Source organism: Heptranchias perlo, chromosome 3, assembly GCF_035084215.1.
Source record: "Heptranchias perlo isolate sHepPer1 chromosome 3, sHepPer1.hap1, whole genome shotgun sequence".
Taxonomy (NCBI): domain Eukaryota; kingdom Metazoa; phylum Chordata; class Chondrichthyes; order Hexanchiformes; family Hexanchidae; genus Heptranchias; species Heptranchias perlo.
This window is the reverse complement of record NC_090327.1, coordinates 111,976,768-111,999,085: the sequence shown is the minus strand read 5'-3', so window position 1 is coordinate 111,999,085 and position 22,318 is coordinate 111,976,768. Positions and strand designations below refer to the sequence as shown.

At 41.7% G+C, this 22,318-nt stretch overlaps 1 protein-coding gene across 1 annotated transcript in view; it reads right to left on the bottom strand.

Annotated features, from left to right (window-relative positions):
- The window catches only part of dcaf13 (ddb1 and cul4 associated factor 13), a 122,203-nt gene that overhangs the window by 47,396 nt on the left and 52,489 nt on the right, over window positions 1–22,318 (bottom strand). Inside the window, exon 8 of the mRNA XM_067981474.1 lies at window positions 15,216–15,380. Within this exon, the coding sequence (XP_067837575.1) occupies window positions 15,216–15,380 (165 nt within the window). The remainder of the gene's footprint in view (window positions 1–15,215; window positions 15,381–22,318) is intronic.

The following is a 22,318-nucleotide window of genomic DNA, read 5'->3' as shown; positions in this document are numbered from 1 at the left end:
CTTCTTTCATAACATAGCCTTAACTCTTAAGTCAAAAAACCTTCCTCTGTAACCAAAATAAAACACTGGCAACTTCTTTACAAATATGAATCTTGAGAAATCTAAACACTAAACTACTACAATATACAATGTGTAAACTTTTTGCATGGCTGTTCAAACATTCTAAACCAGAAAAAAAATCACAGAAAATTATTTCTATCTATACATTAAAAGTAATAACTAGAATGAGATTCAACTTTTGCAACAAGAAAATGCTGAAACACAGAGTTTGGTAAAATAATGCTGTTTAAACTCACAATACAAGGTCCTTGATTACGCTGACCTTTGAAAAGTACATTCATCTATGCTCAGCAAACAGTGGAAATTTCTGCTAAATCATGGTCTTAAGCTTTTAAAAGCTGTATTAAAATCAATATGCAACATCACTGATCAATGGTGTACACAAATAATTATTTTTGTTTCGACTTCTTCAGTATTAGCACTGTTAAAGTCATATCTACAAAGAACAAATTAATAACATCATAGCATTCTTTCATAAATGAAGGCTGAGGAATGAAAGGAATTGTGTGTGTTAAATAATTATCGCCCCTCCAACAAATAGGCTCTACAGAATAAGTTCGGAATATGCAAATTCCCAAATCTACAAACTATAACTAAACTTCACCATCTAAAATTAAAATGTCTGATGTTTGAAATTACAATATACTCGTATGAAACAGAGTTTTAATACAAACTGGATGATTGCTTTAATCAATATTAGCCCCCAAAATGTAGTATCCTTTATCAGAGTAGCTCCCTACGCTTTCCATTTTATAAGCGGTTCATAAAAATCTGAACTTCTGGTTACTTAAATTTTTTAACATCTCTTGATTAACTCAAATAAAAGCAATCACACAGTATTGGAAAGTTCCAGCCTTAGGGAAGCAATTTATCCAGACATTGATGTTTAGCTAAAATCATTTTTGTTGTTCCAACCTTCCTTCTCTCCATTCCAGTAACTTGAGCACATATCAAGGCTGACACTTCAGTACAGTACCAATGGAGTGCTGCACTATCGGAGGTGCCATCTTTCAGATGAGATGTTAAACCAAAGTCCTATCTGCCCTGTCGGATGGACTTAAAAGATCCCATGGCACTATTTGAAGAGGAACAGTAGAGTTCTCCCAATGCCCTGGCCAATATTTATACCTCCACCAACACCATTAAAAATGATTTTCTGGTCATTCATCTCATTGTTGTTTATGGGACCTTGTGTGCAAGAATTGGCAGCCACGTTTCCTACATTTCAACTGAAAATACACTTCAAAAGTACTTCATTGGCTGTGAAGTGCCTCAGGATGTCGTGAGGACTTGAAAAGTTCTATGTAAATGCAAGTTCTTTCTTTACATCTGGCTACCTCATATTGCTTGGCTTCTTGAACTCTCATTTCATATTTTCGCTACACTGTTCATACGAAGGGTTCAACATCCAAAATATTGACTTCTGTTCTCTCAACAGATACTGCCTGACCAGCTGAGTGTTTCTAGCATTTTTCTGTTTTTGTTTCATATATCCAGCATTTGCAGATTTTTTGTTGTTGCTTTTTTATTGGTACTTTTAACTTTATTTGTTTACTCTTTCTTCTCCTTTCACTGAAATTAGGTGATTCCACTGTCTGAGTGGTAGTGACAGTGACAGACTGAGATTCCCTCACAGGAAGAAATATTTTGTGTATATACATAAACATTGCTTTGCTGCTTAATTGAGAAACCTTGTGATTTAGCTATTAGTTTAAGAGTTTTATAGCTGCAATTAGTTAATCATGGGAAGGGATGTATTGCAGAACTGTAATTTGCAAAAAAAGTGGAAAGAATATAGAATTACATAGGATGTACAGCACAGAAACTGGCCATTCGGCCCAACTGGTCCATGCCGGTGTTTATGCTCTATTCGAACCTCCTCCCACCCCTCTTCATCTAACCGTATCAGCATAACCTTCTATTCTTTTCTCCCTCGTGTTTATCTAGCTTCCCCTAAATGCATCTATGTTATTTGCTTCAACTACTCCTTGTGGTAGCACGTTCCACATTCTAACCACTCTCTGGGTAAAGAATACTAGCTGACAAGAGAACAAGCAAGAGGATTCACTCCTTCAATTAGGTAGAAGGCCTTTGTCAGTTCATTCATTTATTTTACCCGTTGGGATTGTTTGTTCTTTAAACTTTCCTTTAATATAATGATGTGGCTGGCAGATGTGCAAAGAGTCACAGAGGCTGTAATTTCAAGCCTTAGAGAAGACAATTAGCAACCTACAGAGCTGACAGCTGCAGCCAAGGTAGAACATCTTCCGGCGCCTCCCAAATTTGGTAACTATCAATCAGTTCAGTTTGACGATACAGTTTGTTAGATTAAGAACTTTACTGCATGTACTGTCTCATTATATGAATTTTATATTAATTGAATAATTCTTGTAGAACCTCTTCCATAGCCTATTATATCATTGTGGAATCTACATTTTAAAAATAAAGCCTGATCTTAGCGGGACTAATGTGAGGAATTGAAAGTTCTGAACCAAGGACAAAAAAAATGTAAGTAGACCTTTGCATTAGTCCAACACAACCATCTAACAATTCTCCTGTTTTTCTGTTATGTAAGTTACATGTCATTCTACCGACACTGCCTCTCGTGTTTTCTCCTTCCCATTTGTTCTGAATCTATTAAAATGTTCTGGAGTCATTTTTTCAGTTTTGATCAAGGGCTGTACACCTGAAACATTAACTTAATCACAAGATATTTACAGACAACGAAGACCATTTGGCCCATCTGGATTCATCCATCTAACCAACCCTTTCTTAAATGATTCCAGGGTTTTAGCCTCCACTATTCTATCAGAGTTTATTCCACCTGATGAACATTCCTGTGTGAAGAAAAATTTCCTGATATCTGCCACAAAAGTACTTTTCTCTAGGTTGAATCAGTGTTTTCTAGTTCTACTCCCACTGTTTAATTTAAAATAGTATTCTAGGTTAACATTTGCTATGCCGTAACAATCTTACTTATCTCAATAAGATTATCTCTCTGCCTCGGAGACTGAAAAGCCCACGTTTTTCCAGTATTTCCATATTAACTCAGACCCCTGGACGTTGGAGATCAGGTTCATGGCTCTTCTCTGCACTGCCTCCAATGCTTGAATGTCTCTCTCGTTTCTTGCTGACCAAAACTGGATGCAGTCTGATTAGAGTTCCTTGGTTTCTTTCAGCTTCATTCAGCCATTTCAGCATCATTCAAGTGTTTCTATTTTTTCTGTTCTCTCCACAGATGCTGATCTTTGTTCCCAGCATTTTTGGTTTTTGTTAAATTCCAAAAAAGGTTTGAAATAGATAATTTAAAGAGATTGTTTTAAAAAAAAACAAACGAAAAAGTGCAGAAAGGGTCAAAGAAAAACAGAAAGAAAGGCAAGTTCAAATCAGGAACGCAAACAAAACACTATAGGGAAGAAGGACATAAGCAGCAGAATCTAAAAAAAAATCTAAGTATATCCTAGTGAATATTCTATAGCATTGCTCAGATAAAAGTTAAAGGAATAATTTAATGTATGAATAAGTCAATCTGTGCCCTATAACCGCCAGTTACAAAAATAATTCCATGCCAGTTATCCACATAAAGAAGTGTGACATTATTCTATGCTATCTCATTTTTTAGATATTAGTAAATCCCCCATGCACCGCTCACAGAAAGTATGTGAATGCAGTATTTTTTGAGATTAATAACCATCATATAATGTAAAATGTAGATGTGTGTCCTTTTAAAGCTGCAAAGTCCAATTGCTGTTAAGTAAACACTGAGTGAGATCATACAGATGCCAGTTAAGAGACTGCTGGCATTGGTAGTGCGCGTTCTAGGAGATTTGCTTTGTTTATTCACACTTCTATATATTATCAAAATGAGACCAGAACTAGGGGCCATAAATATAAGATAGTTACTAATAAATCCAATAGGGAATTCTTTACCCAGAGAGTGATTAGAATGTGGAACGCGCTGCCACAAGGAGTAGTTGAGGCAAATAGCATAGACGCATTTAAGGGGAATCTAGATAAACACATGAGGGAGAAAGGAATAGAAGAATATGCACATAGGGTTAGATGAAGAGGGGTGGGAGGAGGCTCATGTGGAGTAGTTGGGCTGAATGGCCAGTTTCTGTGCTGTACATTCTATATAATATATATATATATAAAAATAAATGTCTTATTACCAGTTAACACTCATGAACTTTTCAATGTTAATTGTATTTACATCCCACCCCCCCCATTACTTTTGTAATTGCCTGAAGATGGCACTCTAATGGGGCTTTCTAATGTAGAGCACGCTTTGTCATGTTTTTTGAGTCACAACAGACTTTGACTGCAATTCCCGATTAAAAAGCTGGTTTGAGTCTGCCTACAGTTCCATGTTCTCACCACTACGAAGCTCTGAAGCAATTTAGCATTCTGAAACTTTTCTTTGGCAGTTATCTTGGAAAAGGTTGAGTATTAGGAAGTTTAAATTTTCTTCCCAACTCTTTAATTTTTTTATCATTTGAATTGAGTGTTAATGCACCCTCCTCCCCCCACCAACAGATAATCTTAATCTTTGAAATCAGAGTCCCCATGCCCATAGACTGATTCACAGTGGAAGTGTGTGGAAGCGAAAGACTTGATGTACGTTTCAGATTTATTCCCCACTGAACTGTAAATTATAATTTAATGCTATAATTATAATCTAATATATTATAATGTAATAATGTTATCTTATAATTTATGTTTACATTCTTCACCTAGAGTTATCAACTCCAAAAGATATACTTTGCAGCAATTTTTAAAAAAATTCATTTTCAAGATGTGGGGCAACATTGACAAACCTGCATTTATTGTCCACCCCTATTTACCCCAAGAAGGTGGTGACAGGTCTTCTCTTTGAACGATTACAGTCCTTGTGCTGCTGGTGCTTGCACAATGGTGTTAGGTAGAGAATTCTAAGATAATGACCCAGCAACAATGAAGGAACAGCAATATATCAAAGGCAGGATGATGTTTGACTTGGAGGTGAGTGTGTTCCCATGACATTGCTGCTCTTGCCCTTCTCACTGATATAGGTTGCAGGGGAGGGAGTTCCTGTCGAAGCAACCTTGGCTAGTTGCTGCAGTGCATCCTGTAGATAGCACATAACTGCAACCAGAGTGACTGATGGTGGAGGGGGTGAATATAGAATCCAGTGGCAGTGGCGCAGACTGCCGTGTCCCGGATGGTGTTGAGCTTCTTGAATACTGCTGCAGCCACACCCATCCAGGTTGGGTGGCAAAGATGGTGGAGAGGTTTTGAGGATCAGTAGGTGAACCACTCATTGCAGTGTACTTAGCCTCTCCCCATATCTTGTAGTCATGGTGTTAATATGGCTGGCCAGTTAAGCTTCTGATCAATGGTAACCCCTAGAATGTTGATGGTAGCGAACTTAGCAATGGTGGTGCTGTTGAAAGTCGGGGGAGCTGATTGGACCTTTTCTTGTTGGAGATGGGCAGTGTCTGGCACTTGTGGCACAACTGTTACCTTCCACTTGTCAGCCCAAATGTGGATGTTGTCCAGGTCCTGCTGTAGGCTGGCATGGGCTTCATTATCAGAGGAATTGTGAATGGAGTAGAACGATGGAGGTCAGGAGTTAGCAAAAAGCCCACTCCTGACCTCAGGATGGAGGACGGTCATTGATGAAGCAGCTGAGGATGCTGTCCTGAGGACCTCCTGCAACAATGTGCTGGTCTGTGATGATTGGTTTGCAACAACCATGGCCATCTTTCTTTCGGTCAGCTATGACTCCAAGCACTGGAAGACTTTCCCATTACACCCATTGCCAAAGTTTTGCTATGGTCCTTTGGTGCCATACTTGGTTGAATGCTGCCTTGATGTTAAGGGCAGTTATTCTAATCTCTCCTATGGCATTCAGCTAATATTAATGCCTGGAGCAAGAACTGCTATACAGATCTTCAGCACTGCAGCCAGGAATTTATCATGGCCCAAAGCCTTGGCTGTGTTCAGTACACTCAGCTACTTCTTAGTGACATGTGGAGTTAAGTGATTTGGCAGAACACTGGCATTTATGATGGTAGGACCCTTAAGAGGACGCCAAAGTGGGATTGTCCTAATTGCACTTGTGGCTAAAGATATTTGTAATAACTTCAGCTTTGTCCCTTGCACTCACGTGCTGAGTCCCACCATAGTTGAGGATGGGTATGTTCATGGAGCCTCCTCCTACCCATCAGTTGCCTGTTAATCCGCCACTATTATTGACAATGTCGTAGGGCTATAGAGCTTTGCACTGATACATTGGTGTGATGCTGCTTAGCTGTCTAGAACATGCTGCTTTTGGTATTAGCATACAGGTGGCCCTGTAGCTTCACTAGGTTGGTGCCTCATTCTGAGGGATGCTTGATGCTGCACGCCTTTCTACACTCCCCATTGAACCAGGTTTGGTCTTGATGGTGATGGAGGTGTGAGATATGTTGAACCATAAGGTTACAAATTGTGGTGGCATACAATTATGCTACTGTTGAATGCCCGCAACACCTCATGGATGTCCAGTTTTGGGCTTCTAGATCTGTCCTTAGTCTGTCTCACTTAGCGTAGTGGTAGTGCCAAACTACATGATGGAGGGTTTCCTTACAATGAAGATGAGATTTTGTCTTCACAAGGAGTGTGCTGTGGTCACTCTTACCAATGCCTTTATGGCATACATGTCCTATTCAACAATGGTGATGGATAAGTCTGGGTTGTAACCTGATGGATATGATTTGAGTATTCTGTCAAGCTGTTTCTTGACTAGTGTGTGGGACAGCTCTCCCAATTTAAACATCAGTCCCCAGATGTTCGTGAAGAGGAACTTTCTTTGTTTCAGTCTCATTTACACCACCTTTATTTTCCTGTGTTACTTCTTTTTTGCCTTACCACTTTTGCTTTCCTTTTTTCTCATTCTCTTACTTATTCAGGCAAGTGGCTGGGTTAGAAGCAGCACCATCAGTAGCCATTGCAATCAGGGCAGGGAGAAAGTATACTAGAGACGCTGCTGAATGTGGGGTCTGAGATTACACTGGTTGGTGGTTTACCGTGAACGTGGAGTCTATTAGGGGAGCTGGCATTGTCACCCTACTTAGTCTTCAACAGTCTGGGTTAGTCAGCTCCTTCAAGGTGGGCTCGGCTGGCCAAGCATTGATGGCAATCCTCCTTCCCACTCACAGTTCTAGCACAGAGGCACAGATAAATGAGGTGAGCTCTTTTTTTTTTAAAAAAAAGCACCCACTTTCTGGATGAACTCACTGGTAGAAACATCTGAGCTGTCATTGTGGTTTTATGGATTTAAAAAATGTTTTCTCTGCAACACAGCAGACTGAAATAGACCTTTCCTAGCCTTGCTACTCTCCCATTCTAACTAGTACCTGCAGCATGGTGGATTTCTGAGGCAGGCCCTCACTGGAGGGAGACAGCACTGCTAATAGGAATGGGTTGCCCATGTCAGCCACAGGCACTCCTGCTGTGAAAGCCAGCAGTGCTGTCTGATTTGATGCTTTTTTTTTAAAACCACATGATCAGAACACCATGGCCCAATATTAACGCAGTGACAGGAGCGGAACACGATAGTGGGCAACATACGTGCAACATCATGGGATGCGTAGGAACGTCCTATTATCATTTTACTTCCGGGTTCCGTGTCTCCAATATGCATGAGCAGGTGTGATGCAGACCTGCATGACAAAATTTCACCGACTATTTAAGGGCCCAGTTCACAGATGCAATGGTGGAGGTCTGGAGATCGATGGTGAGGTGTTTGAAGGAGAAAACTAAGGGAAATGTCTGCAAAGAGAGCAAAGATGGCATCCAGATTCAGTGTCATCTCTGTATGTTCTGCTGGGTGCAGTGAGGGTTAGGAGAGAGGTACTCTTTCCCAGCAGTGTGGGGGGGGGGGGGGTGGGAGGGAGAACTGTTGCCACCACTAAGGTGGCGTGGCAACAGGTGGCACACAAAGTGAGCAGCAGGAGTGTTGTGATGAGGACCTGGATCCAATGCAGGAAGCATTTCAATGATCAAACCAGGTCAGGAAAGGTAAGCAAAGTTGCAGATTTATCTACATCCTGTTGTGCACCCTCGCTCACTCTATCTTGTCACATCCATTTCACTTTCAGCAGCACTCATCATCCGTTTCAATGCACATCCTTACTTTCCCCTTCCTCCATCCACCTCTGCCACTCACTCCAGTCCTCATGTAATCTGATAACACCTCAGTCAGCTCCTGATTCTCAGCACAAGTCCTCAAATGGCACTGTCAAAACACTCCTCAAATGCATGCCGGTGCCACTCATGATGCATCTGCCTGATTGTCACCTTCATCGGATGCACACATGCTTTAGAGCCACCCATAGGTCTGTCGTATTACCATTGCAAGATAAGAGAGCATAGAATGCCAGGGAGAGGGCGAGAACCAGAAGCGGACCCCCACAGATCGTGAATCTTTACCCAGTCGAGGAGGAAGCATTACAGATTAGCTGCATATCTGCCTCCCTCAGCATTGGAGATGGCGAGATTGGTAGTGCATTGGAGCAGGGTGATAGAATATCTCAGACCCACATCTCCTACAATACAAAGACATCTTGAGTTGACTTAATCACTATCAAATATGATCACCTTAATCACTTGCATTTCAAAATTTGTAGAATAACATGATTAAATCATATCCGTCTCTTCTTTCCTCCAGGGCCATCATGCAAAGAAAACAAGCTCCTTCCCAGAGATTGAGAGGACTCCTCAGAGGAGCTCATGCCTGCTGAGGGCGTACCATCACAGGACACATGGGTCACAGCACCAACGCAGATAGAAGCACATCGATGGGTCCTCTTAGACAGTTAGGTGGGATGTCACCTGGTGAATCACACACCACAAGTGAGCATGAGCAGAGAGTGGCAGCAGGGACTGTTGTGGAGAGTCCGCGTTGGATGGCGCAGTCCTCTCCAGGTGGACAGAAACGCTAAACCGGGGGGGGGGCGCAATGAAAAGGAGAATGCTATTGGCTCAGCAGCAACTGTGCAAGTACTAGGAGTCCTGCCAGGCACACTCTCCACCATGTCATAGAGGATGGAAGAGTTCAGCTCAAACATTTGTGGAGTGATGCCACAGTCTCCTTGGAAGATACAATATTCAATTATGAGTCTGGCCGCCTCTATGGAAGTTGAACCACGATGCACAAAAAATTGAGAAATAGGAAAGGATCTAAGACTATAGTGGGAGTTGTGTACAGGACCCCTGGCAGCAGCTCTGAAGTGCTAGATTGTATAAACGCAGGATTACTACCAGTGCCTCGTGCTAGTGAGTATAGGAACAGGAGAATAGACCGGATGAATGCGTGGCTGCAGGGATGGTGTAGGAGAGAGGGATTTAGATTCCTGGGACATTGGAACCGGTTCAGGGGAAGGTGGGACCTGTACAAGTGGCAGGGGGATGGGAACCTGAGTGGGGAGTCAGAAGAGAGTAAAGTTGAGCGCAGCAAGAGAGGGGAAGACCCAGGGGAAATTTACAATACAAATAGTTGTTCAAGAACAAGTGAAAGGGAAAAGTGTAGAGCAGCAGAAAGAAAGTGTACTTTAGGCACTACAGATAAAGTGAAAACTAGAAGGCTTAAGGCGATTAACCCAGCATCAAAGCTGAAGGTCAGGCTTGGGTGTGTGGCCCAACTAAGAGTTCTATATACAAATGCACGGAGTGTAAGGAATAAATTAAATGAACTACAGGTACAAATTCAAATTGGAGGGTATGACATGATAGCTATTACTGAGACATGGCTGCAGGATGGTCAGGATTGGGAACTAAATATACCGGGTTATAAGGTCTACAGGAGAGACAGGGAAAATGGAAGAGGGGGAGGAGTACCCTTAGTGATTAGAGATGAAATCACTTCAGTGATAAAGGAGGATATAACGAGGGGTAAGCAGCCAGAGATATTATGAGTTGAATTGAGAAATAGGAAAGGATCTAAGCCTATAGTGGAAGTTGTGTATAGGACCCCTAGCTGCAGCTCTGAAGTGCTAGATTGTATAAACGCAGAGATTAGACAAGCGTGTAACAAAGGCATAGTGGTCTTAATGGGGGACTTTAACCTTCACATAGATTGGGAAAAAGCAGACTAGCAACGGTCAGAAAGGTAATGAATTTCTTGAGTGTATCCGGGATAGTTTTCTACAGCAATATGTCCTGGAGGCAACAAGGGCGCAAGCCATACTAGATTTAGTAATGAGTAATGAACCAGATTTAATTTACAGCTTAACTATGCATGAACATCTATCCAATAGCGATCATAACATGATCGAGTTCAATGTAGTGTTTGTAAGGGAAAAAAGTGAATCAGCTAAGATTCTAGACTTGGGTAAGGCCGACTTCAATGGGATGAGACAGAGACTGTCCACAGTAAACTGGGCAAATCTGTTAATGGGTAAAATGACTGATGAACAGTAGGAAATGTTTAAAGAAACATTTAACGTGATACAGAACCGGTTCATACCCCTGAGGGGCAAGAACTCTACTTGCCAAAAAAAACAGCCATGGACAACTAAAGAGGTAAGGACAGTATAAGACATAAGGAAAGGGCATACAAAAAGGCAAAAAATGGCACAGATCCTGGAGAATGGGAAAGATACAAAGATCAACAAAGGATCACAAAACAGATAGTAAGAGCTACAAAAAGAGTGTATGAAAAGAAACTTGCAAGGGATATCAATAGCAATACGAAGAACTTTTATAGTTATATTAGAAAAAGAGGGTGGTCAGGAGCAGTGTTGGCTCCTTCAAAACTGAAAGTGGGGATATTGTCATTGACAATGGGGAAATGGCGGACATGTTGAACAATTACTTTGTGTCAGTATTTACAGTAGAAAGAGAGAATAGCATGCCGGAAATCCCAAGAAAACTAATATTGAATCGTGGACAAATCCCCAGGACCAGATGGTTTCCATCGCAGGGTTTTAAAGGAAGTAGGTGAGCATACTGCAGATGCCCTAACTATAATCTTTCAAAGTTCTCTAGATTCAGGAACCATCCCTCTAGATTAGAAAATTGCACGTCACTCTGCTTTTTAAGAAAGGAGAGAGCAGGAAACCAGGGAATTATAGACCAATTAGCCTAACATTTGTTGTGGGGAAAATGCTGGAGTCTATAATTAAGGATAGGGTGACTGAACAATCTCGAGAATTTTCAGTTATTCAGAGAGAGCCAGCATGGATTTGTGAAAGGTAGGTCGTGCCTGACAAACCTGATTGAATTTTTTGAAGAGACGACTAAAGTAGTGGACAGGGGAATGTCAATGGATGTTATTTATATGGACTTCCAGAAGGCATTTGATAAAGTCCCACATAAGAGACTGTTAGCTAAGATAGAAGCCCATGGAAATGAGGGAAAAGTACAGACTTGGTTAGGAAGTTGGCTGAGCGAAAGGCGACAGAGAGTAGGGATAATGGGTAAGTACTCACATTGGCAGGATGTGACTAGTGGAGTCCCGCAGTGATCGGTCTTGGGGCCTCAATTATTCACAATATTTATTAACGACTTAGATGAAGGCATAGAAAGTCTCATATCTAAGTTTGCCGATGATACAAAGGTTGGTGACATTGTAAGCAGTGTAGATGAAAACATAAAATTACAAAGCGATATTGATAGATTAGGTGAATGGGCAAAACTGTAGCAAATGGAATTCAATGTAGGCAAATGTGAGGTCATCCACTTTGGATCAAAAAAGGATAGAACAGGGTACTTTCTAAATGGTAAAAAGTTAAAAACAGTGGATGTTCCAAAGGGACTAAGGAGTTGAGGTACATAGATCATTGAAGTGTCATGAACAGGTGCAGAAAATAATGAATAAGGCTAATGGAATGCTAGCCTTTATATCTAGAGGACTAGAGTACAAGGGGCAGAAGTTATGCTGCAGCTATACAAAACCCTGGTTACACCGCACTTTCGGAAGGACATATTGGCCTTGGAGGGAGTGCAGTGTAGGTTTACTAGAATGATACCCGGACTTCAAGGATTAAGTTACAAGGAGAGATTACACAAATTGGGGTTATATTCTCTGGAGTTTAGAAGGTTAAGGGGTGATCTGATCGAAGTTTATAAGATATTAAGGGGAACAGATAGGGTGGAGAGAGAAACTATTTCCGCTGGTTGGGGATTCTCGGACTAGGGGGCACAGTCTAAAATTTAGAGCCAGGCCTTCCAAGAATGAGGTTAGAAAACACTTCTACGCACAAAGGGTGGTAGAAGTTTGGAACTCCCTTCCGCAAACGGCAATTGATGCTAGCTCAATTGCTAATTTTAAATCTGAGATAGATAGTTTCTTGCCAACCAAAGGTATTAAAGGGATATGGGCCAAAGGCAGGTATATAGAGTTAGATCATCGATCAGCCATGATCTTATCAAATGGCAGAGCGGGCTTGAAGGGCTGAATGGCCTACTCCTGTTCCTATGTCCTTGTAGGCCCAGACGAGAACGTTGCAAGCTTTGTCTGCCAACATGTCCGCTGGCTTCTACATGCTGGCAGATAGATTATAGAATCATAGAATGGTTACAGCACAGAAGGAAACCATATGGCCGATCGAGCCCTAGCCGGCTCTTTGTAAGAGCAATCCAGTTAGTCCCATTCCCCCGCTCTTTCCCTTAGCCCTGCAAATTTTTTCCTTTCAACTATTTATCCAATTCCTTTTTGAAAGCCACGATTGAATCTGCTTCCACCATCTTTTCAGGCAGCACATTCCAGATCATAACTACTCGCTAAGTAACAAAGATTTTCCTCATGTCGCCTTTGGTTCTCTTGCCAATCACCATAAATCTGTGTCCTCTGGTTCTTGACCCTTCTGCCAATGGAAACAGTTTCTCTTTATTTACTTTATCTAAACCCTTCATGATTTTGAACACTTCTATCAAATCTTTCCTTAACCTTCTCTGTTCTAAGGAGAACCACCCCAGCTTCTCCAGTCTATCCACATAACTGAAGTCCCTCATCCCTGGTACCATTCTAGTAAATCTTTTCTGCACCCTCTCCAAGGCCTTCACATCCTTCCTAAAGTGTGGTGCCCAGAATTGGACACAATACTCCAGCTGTGGCCAAATCAGTGTTTTATAAAGGTTCAACATAACTTCCTTGCTTTTGTACTCTGTGCCTCTATTCATAAAGCCCAGGATCCTGTATGCGTTTTTAACCGCTTTCTCAACCTGTCATGCCACCTTCAAAGATTTGTGCACACGTACCCCAGGTCTCTCTGTTCCTGCACCCTCTTAAGATTGTACCATTTCTTTTATATTGCCTCTCCTCATTCATCCTGCCAAAATGTATCATTTCGCATTTCTCTGCGTTAATTTCATCTGCCATGTATCCGCCCATTCCACCAGCCTTTCTATGTCCCCTTGAAGTCTAATTACTATCCTCCTCACTGTTTACTTACACTTCAAAGTTTTGCGTCATCTGCAAATTTTGAAATTGTGCCCTGCACACCTAAGTCCAAGTCATTAATATATATCAAAAAAAGCAGTGGTCCTAGTACCGACCCCTGGGGAACACCACTGTATACCTTCCTCCAGTCTGAAAAACAACCGTTCACCACTACTCTTTCCTGTCACTTAGCCAATTTTGTGTCTATGCTGCCACTGCCCCATTTATTGCACGGGCTTCAATTTTGCTGACAAGCCTATTATGTGGCACCTTATCAAATACCTTTTGAAAGTCCATATACACAACATCAACTTCATTGCCCTCATCAACCCTCTCTGTTACTTCATCAAAAAACTCAATCAAGTTAGTTAAACATGATTTGCCTTTAACAAATCCGTGCTGGCTTTCCCTTATTAATCCACACTTGTCCAAGTAACTGTTAATTTTGTCCTGGATTATCATTTCTAAAAGCTTCCCCACCCCTGAGGTCAAACTGACTTGCTTGTAGTTATCGGGTTTATCCTTACACCCTTTTTTGAACAAGGTTGTAACATTTGCAATTCCTAGTCCTCTGCATCATCCCTGTATCTAAGGAGGATTGGAAGATTATGTATGGCCAGCACCTCTGCTATTCCCATCCTTACCTCCCTCAGCAAACTAGGATGCATCCCTTCAGGACCGGGTGACTTATCTACTTTAAGTACAGCCAGCATTTCTAGTACCTCCTCTTTATTAATTAGACGTGAGTTTCCAAGGCATCACTGATTTCCTCCAAGGCGCTCTCCCGCAGATGCAGGATTGATGTGCCGCTGGCTGGCCCAGGAGAGGGAGGATGGTGATAATACTCAAAGTATTTGCATGTCTCACCTGTTGCACCCCCCCCCCCCACAACCCCAATAACCAGTACCAGACATGCTGCCTCCTCTTCCGTTGGCCCAATAACTTTCAGTCGCTGATAACATGTGATCGCCTGGTCCAGCAGGCAGCCTTCCTTGTCGGAGGCTGCAGAGGTCTGTGACCACCTGACGTGACAATCTCAGCCTTTGGAAGCACTGCTCCTCCAACAGGTCAAGGAAGCTTAGCCTCTGTCTGTAGACCCTATTATTAGGCAGATAGGGCCTACTGCGAACTCGTCCCCTCTGTTGCTCCCCTCTCTGCTGGCCACCTGCAGCTCCCTCCACATCACGCTTTTGCTGCTGTTGATCCTCATTATCCTGCTCTTCCTCAATCCAATCAAAAGCAGCCATGGCGCCACCCATCGTGATCATCTCTGTCTGAACGCCTCCAAACTCTCCAAGTAAGTCTCTCACACCAATTACTCTCACCAAACTGTGCCCCACAGGGAACTGAGAAAACAGCTGAAACAGCAATCTTGCCTCTGTTGCCCTGATTACTTTCCCGACCCGGCAAACTCATGCAGCACCAGTTAATTTCAAATTGGACCCCCAATTGCATTCAAGAAGCCCGATTTAAAAATGTTAATACGCCTTCCGACTCTCCACGATGGGACACTCAGATGTCCTGACATTCGCCAATGTAGCTTCTCAATATAGCTGCACTGAGAAGTTCACCACAAATGGTGACACAGTAAAAACAATAAAACAAAACACACACAAATATATAAAACAGATAATGAAAAGGAAAAACACAACGGCATTTTAAAAAGCACCAAACCAGAAAAATTAAAAAGAAACCTCAATATTCTAATAGATGAAATAACATAAAAAATAATTTTTAAAAAATCACCAACCTGCTATGTCCCTTGTCTGTAGGGAAAATGCGAATAGATTTATCAAAGCTGGCTGAAACAAACTCCTTTCCTGTTGGAGAGTAATCTACATCAAGTACTGCCGATACGTGATCCATATGCACCATTAGGGGGGTATCAAGGTGGCGCATGTCAAATGTATATAAGCTGCATAAAGATAAGAAAATTGATGAACTAGTCTATCACTAGATTACACACAGAAATTTGAGATACTTTATTAATGAAAAATGGCAGCCAGGAAAGGACCTACTGGTCCACGCTGCTTTTTGGGGAAAAGAGGCAGAATTTATGCTATTTTAGTATACTGTATATACACATAATTTAAAGTTTGACCACAAAGGTTACCAATGAAAATACTTTTATCATTAAATATTCCCCAACATTTTTTTTGCTGTAGCATATTTACCTACTTTAAATTTGCTTCATCTTCATTTTTAACATTGCCCTGCCCCTTTCAGAAGTTCTGCCACTTACGGCATTCTTCATCTTATTCAAAGACAGAGAAGCCTTATTCTACTTCCACTACCTGGACCTTAGGAAGTGACTAAACTATGTCTTGGTTTTAAAAATTGCTTTAACAGCCTTTTGTGTAAAAGGTCATGTAACAACTTAAGATAACAAAAACAGGTTGATAGTTTCAGATTTCTGACATGAGCACTTCCTTTTCAAAACACAATCTAGTCTAACTGGCAATGAAAAATTATCCAGTCTCTTATGCAGGAAAGCAGGAATGTAGGCTGAGGGAGTACCCCATACTTTCACAATTTTTTTCCCCCTTCCTGAGCCTCAGCTCAGAAGTCTGTACCATGTTAATAAACAAGCTATTTTGCTTACTGATGGCATTTTTATGCAAGAGCAACATTGGTGTAATCACTTTTTACAATGAAGAACTGCAACTCTATGACATGAAGCTCCAAATATTCATTCCAAGACTTTATCCCAGATTGAGTAAAATCAAGTCAATTCACAATTTGTATCACATTAAAAAAAAAAGCTATATTCAAGTAGAAGTGCTGCAGATTCCTACAAGTTTGGATAAGTTAAAAAAAACAGTTCTGTAAAGGTAATAAAGAAGATGTGTAAACAGAGGTGATGGCAGATTAAACCAATCTCCAGACCCAACTGTTGAATCTCCACCATCTGAACTCCAGTTTTAAGACCACTGTGCAAATATGGTCTTCTGTGGTTTGGGCCATAAAGTGCAAAGCTAGGTAGGGGGGAAAAATCTAAAAGCATTCCCTAACTGGTTTTCACTCTTGGGGGTAATGTTAAAAATATTTCCAGTGGCTTCAAAACAAACAAAACTATTTTGTATGCATGTGACATCATGTAAATGTCATCACACAAATAAATTCAGATTGGGTTTTGGAGTTGCCAGTGTGAATCGGCCCTCCAGCCTGGAAATTCAAGTAGATCTGGGAGACCAATTACAGCAGTATTGGTAAAAGTAAACAAGTCACTGCTATAACCCTGGAAGGAAGGTTACTTGCTCAACCTTGCAGGTAGGGAATGATTTGTAGTGCAAAGAGGTATCTGATGAGAGAAAGAAAGAGAATTTCAAAACAGGACAGAGACTGGGCAGAGACTGGGAAGGAGATGGAGATGTAAAAATTTTGAAACAGAATACAAATGGAATTGCTTTCTTTCATTTTCCTCAAATCGTAATTGAAAATTTAATGAAAACAATTTTTTTAGTTTCCCCTCCCCAAACGGTTAACTCAACTTTGTTACCATGGGCAAAATGTCCATGAGTGGCTGTGATTTCATTATATGGCAAAAGACTTGTAATGAAACTAAAACTTCTTAAAACAGACAGTGACAAGCAATCAATTCATTCACTTATAATCAACAATAAATTCCCATCAACTACTTTAAAAGAAATCAATGAGCCTTTTCAAGATCGTCACCGTGAACATCCATAAAATTAAATTTAGTGCAGTTTTAGCAAAAACGGCACGATGAGATTTTGGCTGCAACTATGAACAGTAAGCACTATCTACATGATGAAGTACAACAAAAGCTTTCCCAAATACAAAACAAATTATGCCTAAGGGCAGAGGATTCCATTCTTCTGCCTTCGCATGTAATAAATGCTGAGAAATAAATTAACCTCATCTTCCTTGGAAAGTTATTATTGATAGCTACTTCTAGCTGGGATTGGGAGAAACAAAACCCAAGAAACTGGTTACAGGTCCAGAATTCTGCTGCTAGAACAATGTACAGTATGGAAGTACTGCCTTGTTCTTTTGCAAACATAATGGGCAAAGCAGGGTAAAGACTGGAAGTAATTAATGCGGACAAATTCCTCAAAGTTTTGACAATGGTAGTTGATGGAAACAAGAGAGCTTGGAAAGATTGTACTCGGGTACAAATGAATACAATGCATGCCCCCAGGTTGAGTCAATGACAGTTAACACGGCATTTTAATTTCTACATACAAGGACAGATCTCCGCTATTTTCATTTCCTATATATTATCTATGTGGACTACCTTAAGTTACTAAGAAAGTCCAAAATCATCTTCAGTAGACATTCAAACAATATAAATTCAGTATACAGGGGAAGCATGAAAGAAATAGATATAAAATACTTATCCCTTTAGCTTTCCTATAGCCTGCAATTAAACAAAAATTAAACATAGGAATAAATTCCACTTTCAGATATCTTTTCAATATAGTCAATTTATACTCTCCAAGAACCTGGGACTAGCATTTGGTGAAGAGGGAATGCTCCACTGATAATCCCCGTCAGTACTATTGACGAACCGGATTCTTTCCCCTCAGTCTGGTTCAGCAAGAACTGATTCGAGTACACCGTAAAGTTCAAACAACTTTAATAGCAGATCTTAGTCTGTAGCTTCAATTCAGATTCCTGAGAGAATCCGAACGATTCTAACAGAATAAGGAGAGACAAAGACAAAGACAAAAACTCATACCTTTATACAAATCCATAGAGGTTGGAACATCATTAACACAAAAGTCAACACCAATCATAAGCCGGGCACAGGCTGCCATGCGGGGTTACATTATTTCCGGCCAATCATAGACAATCCATATGCTGACCATGTTGCTATTAGACATCAAAGGGGTTACTTCCTCACTTTCCAACTTGGAAGGTTCTTCCCTGTTCCTTCTATTCCTTATCTCCCAACCTGGAATGTCTTTCAACTTTGGCTAAGCTCGTTCCCTATATTGATCTGCCATAAACATGGAGACATTCAGACCAGTCCTTGACTCACATCAAAGACCTATCATTGATAAGACAATGCAGGCCTGCTGACTAAGCAACCATATGGCCCAGCAGGAGGGCCAGGCCACTTGTATCAATCTCAGTTACTAACTAATTAACCCTTTCTAACCATTTTGCATTCTGCTTCTTTGCCACATAGGCATTTTAATATTTTACTAAAAACTGACCACGTAGGGATTCTCATTCCCCCCTTTTATCATTTAATGATAACCAACCCTTGTTTACTCATCAGTTCTGCCTAAGCAGAGTCTCATACACGAATCTGTTCCATTGCCGCCTTACAGCAGATTTTAACGCAAGCAACGATCAGGCCAAAAGTAAGTATTGCTACAATTAGAATAACTAATCCATGCATCAAGTACGATCCCCATGAGCCACTGAGGAGCCATTCTAACCAACCTTCTCCCAGGGTCTGGTGTAATTTTGTTACGGCTTTCTGTATATGCTCAACCAGATTAGTTATATTTTCTGAGTTATCTGGTATGTAGGTGCAGCATTCTGATCCAATCAGTGCACAGGTTCCCCCTTTTGCGGCTAACAGGTAGTCTAAAGCCATGCGATTCTGCAAGGCCATTGTCCGAATGGCTATCATTTCTGCATTTGTATCCTTCAGTGCCACTGCGGTGTCATTAGCTACTTCTTCTAATACCGAAGCCATCTGCCGAATTTCCTTAATTGTCCTGGCTACCCCATACCCAGGGAACAAAATAGCGAAATATCGCTCCGTTTCTGTAATTTCCCTTTTAGACCTATATTGGTAATGATCCGCTAGGGAAGGCAAGTGATGAACATGGGGTACTACATATCCTAAATAACAGGACCCGATCCAGTTCTGAGGCAACCATGGGTATGCCTTATGGCCGCATATGAAATACGTACCATTATATGCAGTTAAATTTCCCTTTTTAGCCATATATATAAGAGGCTGAGAGTCAAGGTGATTCCACAGCAACCCACTGGTTTTATTAAGCGTTGGGGCCCATTGGCCCTGGAACATGCCCTGGGTAGTCAGGTTGACTATGGGCGGTAGCCAATAGTGGGTGGTGCTGCAATCACTATGTCCCATAAAAGGGCCATTATTTGGGGCATTCTTATTCCAACATACCGTCCCGTTTGGTCTAGACGTATTGGTCAAGAGCAAGAACGGGGGCTTATGGGCTTGATTGTAATTAGGCTGGTACCATCCTCTAAACTCATTAAGACTATACCCCGCTGATGCCCATTCTATTGTTTCCGGGGTTCCTATCGCATTTCCCGAATTGTTTCGTCTAATGACCCATTCCGCAGATTCATGGGACATAAAGGGAATCGGCTTTAAAGGGATACCTCCCTTGGAATGGATAGGAATGTGAGAACACACCCAACAGCTGGAGATACCCTGCCGTTTGGCATACACATAACTCATGTACAGGAAGGTGTTAACGTGCAGTTCGCGCTTTTGGAGTTGGAGATCTCTCTTTCGTCTCTGTAGCAGAGAACCCCCTAATCTTGGATAGTTAAAAATCTCTATGGGGGCTAACCCATTACGCTTTCTCCCTTGGTTAAATCTCAGGTACCGATCGTACCTCTGTGTATCTCTCTCTTGTTCACACAACTCAGAGGTCTTTTCCCCTTCACGTTTACAAACATAATCATATTTGCACTCAGTCCAATAACAAGGTATTCCTCCATGCGATATTCCAAACTCTATCGAGCGGTGGGGCTGCCTCAGGAGCCCGGCACATCCATCTATCCGGGTGATGTTCCACCTTCCGAATCCGTCTGGGTCATTATCGTTGCATCGAAGTACGTCTCCTTCGCATAAGTGGTGTATGCGCTTAGGCTGGTCCCGTCGACATGTTCTCCCTTTGGTTACTCCCAGGGTCAGCAAGAGTTCAAGGCAGAAGATCCAAGGGAAGACTTTCATAACTGGTCACGATACCTATATAGGGAAGATTTCTTAGAAGAAAAGAAAAGTTAGCATTTTAAGTTTGAGACGTGGAACTGATAGTTTTACAGTGGTGGAGGTGAACCCAAGCACTCTTCCCCTCTACCTTCACAGCGGTAGGGGTGGTGAGTAGAACCTGATAGGGCCCCTCCCAACGAGGTTCCAGTCCTTTCCTTGTCCAATTCCTGATTAACACGTACGTTCCCGGTTCAATTTTAGATGGACTGGCGATAGGAGGAAGTTCGACGTAGGCAGCTCGTACCCGAGAGTGGAGGCTTCTCAATGCCTTAGTTAATGACAAAATATAGTTAGTCATTTCTGTCGTCATGTGGTGAAAGTGGACAGTTTTCGGAACGTTTTGATTCCACGGGGTCTTGAGGGGTCTCCCGTATATAATTTCAGCAGGACTTAACCGTGCTACCCCAGCCGGAGTAGTACGTATCTGAAATAAGGCTATAGGAAGAAGTTTAAGCCAAGTAGTACCAGTCTCTGCCTGCAGTTTAGCCAGTTTATTTTTCAAAGTCTGATTAGCTCGTTCGACCAACCCAGCGGCCTGTGGCCTGTAGGCACAGTGTAACTGTTGTTTAATGCCCATTTGGGTGCAGAATTCCTTGTTCACCTGACCCACAAAATGAGGGCCGTTATCTGAACTCAATTGATTTGGGATTCCGTATCTCGGGATGATCTCTTTCATCAGAACTTTTACAACAGTGGAGGCTTTGTTATCTGTTGTCGGATAGGCCTCTATCCATTTACTAAATACATCAACAATAACTAGGACATATTTATAACCCTGACATCTTTCCAACTCAATGTAGTCCATCTGGAGGGTCTCAAAGGGACCTTCCGGCAAAGGGGTCTTTCCCCATTCGCAAGGCACTCCCTTCCCAGGGTTGTATTGTTGACAAATGAGACAGCGACTGCTGATGCTCTGAGCTAGGGCTTGCAACCTAGGATGCCACCAAGTGGCCAGCAGCGTACCACTAACAGCTTTGGCACCACAATGAGTTGCAAAGTGTACACATTCAATAACCCATACTGCTAATTTATCTGACATACAGGTCTGCCCCACAGGGGTAACCCATAATTTAGATACACAGTCATAAGTACAACCAAGTTGTTTCCACAATTGTTTATCACAGTCAGGAGCGTCCTCCTGTAATTTAATGACGTCTTGGATGGTTGGCATTGGCTTTTCAGAGGGAGACTTGCTCTGTTTTGAGCTTTTAGTCTGACTCATCATTCTAGGGACAACCACCCTCTGTGTCTGGGACACTTCCTTAGCTTCCTGATCAGCATATCTATTCCCTATATCTACTGGGGTCTGTCCTGTCGTGTGGGCGGGGCACTTTATAACCGAGATCTGTCTTGGTAGCATAAGGGCTTGTAACAAATCTGAAACTAACTTCTGATGGGAAATCTGCGTACCTACAGAAGTCAGAAACCCTCTGTTTTTCCATAACTGTCCAAAGTCGTGAACTACCCCGAAAGCATATCTCGAATCTGTATAGACATTAACCCTTTGGTCTTTCCCGAGGACACAAGCTCTTATCAATGCAAACAGCTCCGCTTGCTGGGCAGAATATGGAAACTCAAAAGCAGCAGATTCGACAGTTTTACCGTCCTGGTCCACTATTGCATATCCAGAAAGTTTCTCTCCAAAGGAACCAATAGAGGCACTCCCATCCACGTACATAGTTATGTCCGGATCTTTTATTGGGACATCAGATAGATCATCTCTGACAGAAGTGTCTTCCTTAATTAAAGATAAACAATCATGTCCTGGATCAGTCTGTTCCATGGGTGGTTCTGTGAGAAAACATGCTGGGTTGATAGTAGTACAATGTTTAAATCGCAGTCTAGGATTATTAAGCAGATATATCTCATACTTATTCTGTCGAGCCATGGTA